At 44.0% G+C, this 4,080-nt stretch overlaps 1 protein-coding gene across 1 annotated transcript; it reads left to right on the forward strand.

The window, feature by feature from the left end:
* The first annotated feature begins 735 nt into the window (after positions 1-735).
* LOC130547386 (uncharacterized) lies at positions 736-3,825 on the forward strand. Its single transcript, XM_057323315.1, has 2 exons — positions 736-3,082; positions 3,764-3,825. Exon 1 carries the CDS (start codon positions 736-738, stop codon positions 2,545-2,547), a length of 1,812 nt encoding a protein of 603 aa, XP_057179298.1. The 3' UTR covers positions 2,548-3,082; positions 3,764-3,825.
* Positions 3,826-4,080: the final 255 nt, after the last annotated feature.

A 4,080-nucleotide genomic window follows, 5' to 3' on the forward strand; every position in this document is an offset into this window, starting at 1 on the left:
CGACTATCTCTACGGTAACCATTTCACTGTTGTAACGGATAGTAATCTGCTGACTTACATTTTGACTTCAGCAAAGCTTGATGCGACCAGTTATAGATGGTTAGCAGCACTGTCCACATTTTCCTTTAAACTTCTCTACCGTCCAGGAAAGCAGAACGGAGATGCAGATGGATTATCTCGCCGACCACAAGGGATTCTAATAGATGATCTGAAATCACAGAAAGAGAGAGAGCGTATCCAACAGTTCACTCAAGATCACCTCTCTGATCCAAACAACATCAATGCAGTAGATCAGTCTGTTGTGAAAGCAATTTGTGAAAGACAGCTCACCTATAGTGCCAGTTTTGATGATGAGAGAGAGGGAGATACGGATAGTGTCACTTTGGTGGAGACCCTTGCCATGTCCCCTAGTGCTGTGCCTGATAGCTATGGGCAAGAAGAACAGTTTGGAGGTCTGCCAACCATTCCCCACCTAACTGAAGCAGAACTAGCAGTTAAGCAGCGGGCCGATCAATGCATAAGGCATGTTATCTCCCAGATCGAACATGGGGACACACCACCCCCCACCTTGCGCACTCAACTCCCTGACCTCCCACTTTTCCTCCGAAAACTAAACCGTCTTGAGCTCCTTAACAACATCCTGTATAGACGACGCCAAGTCGAGTCTAAGACAACGTACCAGCTCTACTTCCAGCTGAGCTTCGCAACATAGTCCTCACCAGCTTGCATGACCACATGGGTCACATGGGAATTGACCGTACATTGGATCTTGTGAGCACCAGGTTCTATTGGCCAAAGATGGTTATGGACATCGAAAGGAAAGTGAGGACATGTGGCAGGTGCGTGCGGAGGAAAGCACGACCTGAGAGAGCTGCTCCCTTGGTCAACATCAATACCACCCGACCCCTTGAACTCCTCTGCATGGACTTCCTGTCCCTGGAACCTGACAAAAGTGGGACCAAGGATATACTGGTGATCACAGATCACTTCACTAAATTTGCGGTTGCTATCCCAACGCCAAATCAAAAGGCCCGCACAGTAGCGAAATGTCTGTGGGAAAACTTCATGGTACACTATGGTATTCCAGAGAAGTTGCATAGTGACCAGGGCCCAGATTTTGAATCCCGCACGATCAAGGAACTTTGTCAGGTGGCTGGTATTCACAAGGTTAGGACAACCCCATACCACCCGAGGGGCAACCCTGTGGAGCGATTTAATCGCACCCTGCTCGACATGTTGGGCACTCTCGAAGACTCAGATAAGGTTCGCTGGCGTGACCATGTAAGACCCCTGGTCCACGCTTATAATTGCACCAGGAGTGAGGTGACTGGTTTTACCCCATACCAACTGATGTTTGGGCGCCAACCTCGACTGCCAGTGGATCTTGCGTTCAAGTTGCCAGCACCAGAGGGTCAACATTCATCTCACTCCGAGTATGTGCAGAACCTCAAGTCACGTCTCAAAGAGAGCTACAAGATAGCCATGGATAAAGCTGCAAGGATAGCGCATAAGAACAAAATGAGGTTTGACAAACATGTGACTGCCTCAGACTTGGAAGCTGGAGATCGGGTACTGGTTAGAAATGTCCGTGTCCGGGGCAAGCATAAGATTTCAGACAAATGGGAATACGCTGTCCATGTAGTGGTGAGAAGAGCAGGCACTCTCCCAGTCTACACAGTTAAACCTGAAAACAGGGATGGCCCTCTAAGGACATTACATAGGGACTTGTTACTTCCATGTGGGTATCTGCCTGTGGAGGAAAGCCGTGACCCTGAACCAAGGCCAGTACCACATAGGCCTGTAACCCGTGCACATCCTGCTGTAGAGGATGAGGATTCCGCAGATGAAGGAGATGAAGTACTCATTCCAGTTTATTTAAGTCCTCCTGCCCCCACGGTCTGTGAGCCTGATCTGCCTATAACCGATGCTCCGGATGCTCAGCATACTAAACCTCCAAGCATTCGTTCTGTTGAGAGTCCAGTCAATGCTAAGGATGTTGATAGTAGTTCTGATGTTGACAACCCACCTGAAATGTCCAACAGTACTTCAAATGGTCCTTTGATGTTCATTGAGTCTGACTTTCATCAGAGTGATACTGAACACTTACCCATTGATGGGGTCACACTAGTTGAGCAAGCAGATGAAGCAGAATTTAATCAAAGTGACTTACTAGAGGATAACCATCCAGACGTCCAAGGAGAGCAATTCCCAGTTCTATCAGATATAGCAGATAGTGATGAGCAGAATGATGGCATCAGAGATGCAGAACCTGAGGAGAGAAAGGAGGAAACAGATACAATGGAAGGAAAGGATGGAACAGTCCTAATGGAGATAGAGGAAAAAACGGATGCAAATGATTCTGTCAGGAGATCTGAGAGGAACCGTCAGCCATCGCGACGGCTTGATTATACTGAGTTGGGAAAACCTTTGATCACAGCAGTGAAATCATTCTTTCAAGGATTGTCCACAGCTTGGGGGGATGTCATAAGTGATGGTGAAGAGGCTGCACAATATTCTGCCTTGCACCCTCGCATAATCATCATTTAACTGCATACCATGCACAGGGACGTGCATGAGTTCAGGAGGGGAGGATGTAGCCCAGATGAAGAAAAAACAAACACGATTTAAAAGAGACTATTTGAGTTAATTATTTACATTGGCAAAGTTATAACTGTCCTATTTTATTTTAATGCATCGCTCAGTTCATATGACCTCATGTGGGGAGTGCTTAGCCCTAGACAGCCAATTATGAGCTACGCAGGTCACGTTCAGTTGTCAGCTTGGAGGTGAAGTCCCAGCTGAGTTGTTGTTCCGGTCGCTCGGATCTCGGGAAAAAAAATAATAATAATAATAAAAATAAGAGAGAGCAGCTAACTGCTAAAAGGGCGGAGAAAGGGAAAAAAAGAGAAACCCATGATAGCAGAGAGATATAAGAGCAGTATAATTGCTTATTGAGAGTTCGGAGCTTAGTGACTGAACGACGGAGACGAGCTACGGCGGCTAACCACTTAGCTTTCCACCTTGTGAGCTGCTGCAAGCGCCTTAGCATCCACGTGCTCGGACTTTGAAATACAGAACAACGGTGAGAAATATATATATCCCTTTTAGCTATTTTGGGGTTACTGTGCTGTTTCTCAGTGTGTTAGCGGAAGCGATAGAGATGCTAATGGGTATAGGAGTGGATTGAGGCGAGTAATGGTGCAATGGTTGAACATGTATACTGCGGCTATTATTTTAAGCCGATGCAAAGGGAAGTTGTTTTATTTTTATATTGCCAATTTAACACAAGAAGTAATTTGATAATCCATGTGAGTTTAAAGTTACTAGGAGGGTAAATTTTGGTGCAGTTTCTCTCACGCTAGTAGGCCTATAGTGTATGAGAAGTGATTAAGCACATTTCCTTGATATCTCTGAAAGCCACTCATTATGGGTAATTACTGTTGTTTTAATTCGCGTGTCATGTTATCCTGTTTTGATATGGATATGATATGTTTTGCATGTTAATGGATACTTAACATGAGTATTATAGAATTGCTGTTAATGTGAACGGTAACACATGTGAGTTCTTGAATGTTTAGTTCTCATATTTGAATTTTTGATATTTTTGAATGTTTAATGTTGTACAACTGAAACTGAAGATTTGAGATTTATTAAGATTTAAGATATAGGTATGAGGGTTGATGCAATGTGTAACGGCATGACACTTAAGCCTTTAATGATGCATTTGAAATTGAGATTATAATAAGTATGACCTTGTTTATAGGTCAGGTTTTTTGAGAGGACGGGAAAATTCCGAGGACCAGGACGTTATCCTGATTGTGTCAGATAGCGAGCCAAACCCTTTGAAGGAAAAGACGCAGACAATGAGATACACACGTACACACACTCGCACATTCACTTTACAATTCTTTGGACATTTAACATCAGGTTAAACCTGCAACCATAAAAAAGGAAAAAAATTGAAAAGGGCCCCAACGGACACATTTAATTTTTTTGTGTGCACACATTTATTTGTTTTCTGGTCAATTTGGTTTATTACTTCTTAAGTTATGTAAACTGAACATTTATTTTGCATTGTAT

The sequence above is a fragment of the Triplophysa rosa genome, linkage group LG23 (genome assembly GCF_024868665.1).
Source record: "Triplophysa rosa linkage group LG23, Trosa_1v2, whole genome shotgun sequence".
NCBI lineage: Eukaryota > Metazoa > Chordata > Actinopteri > Cypriniformes > Nemacheilidae > Triplophysa > Triplophysa rosa.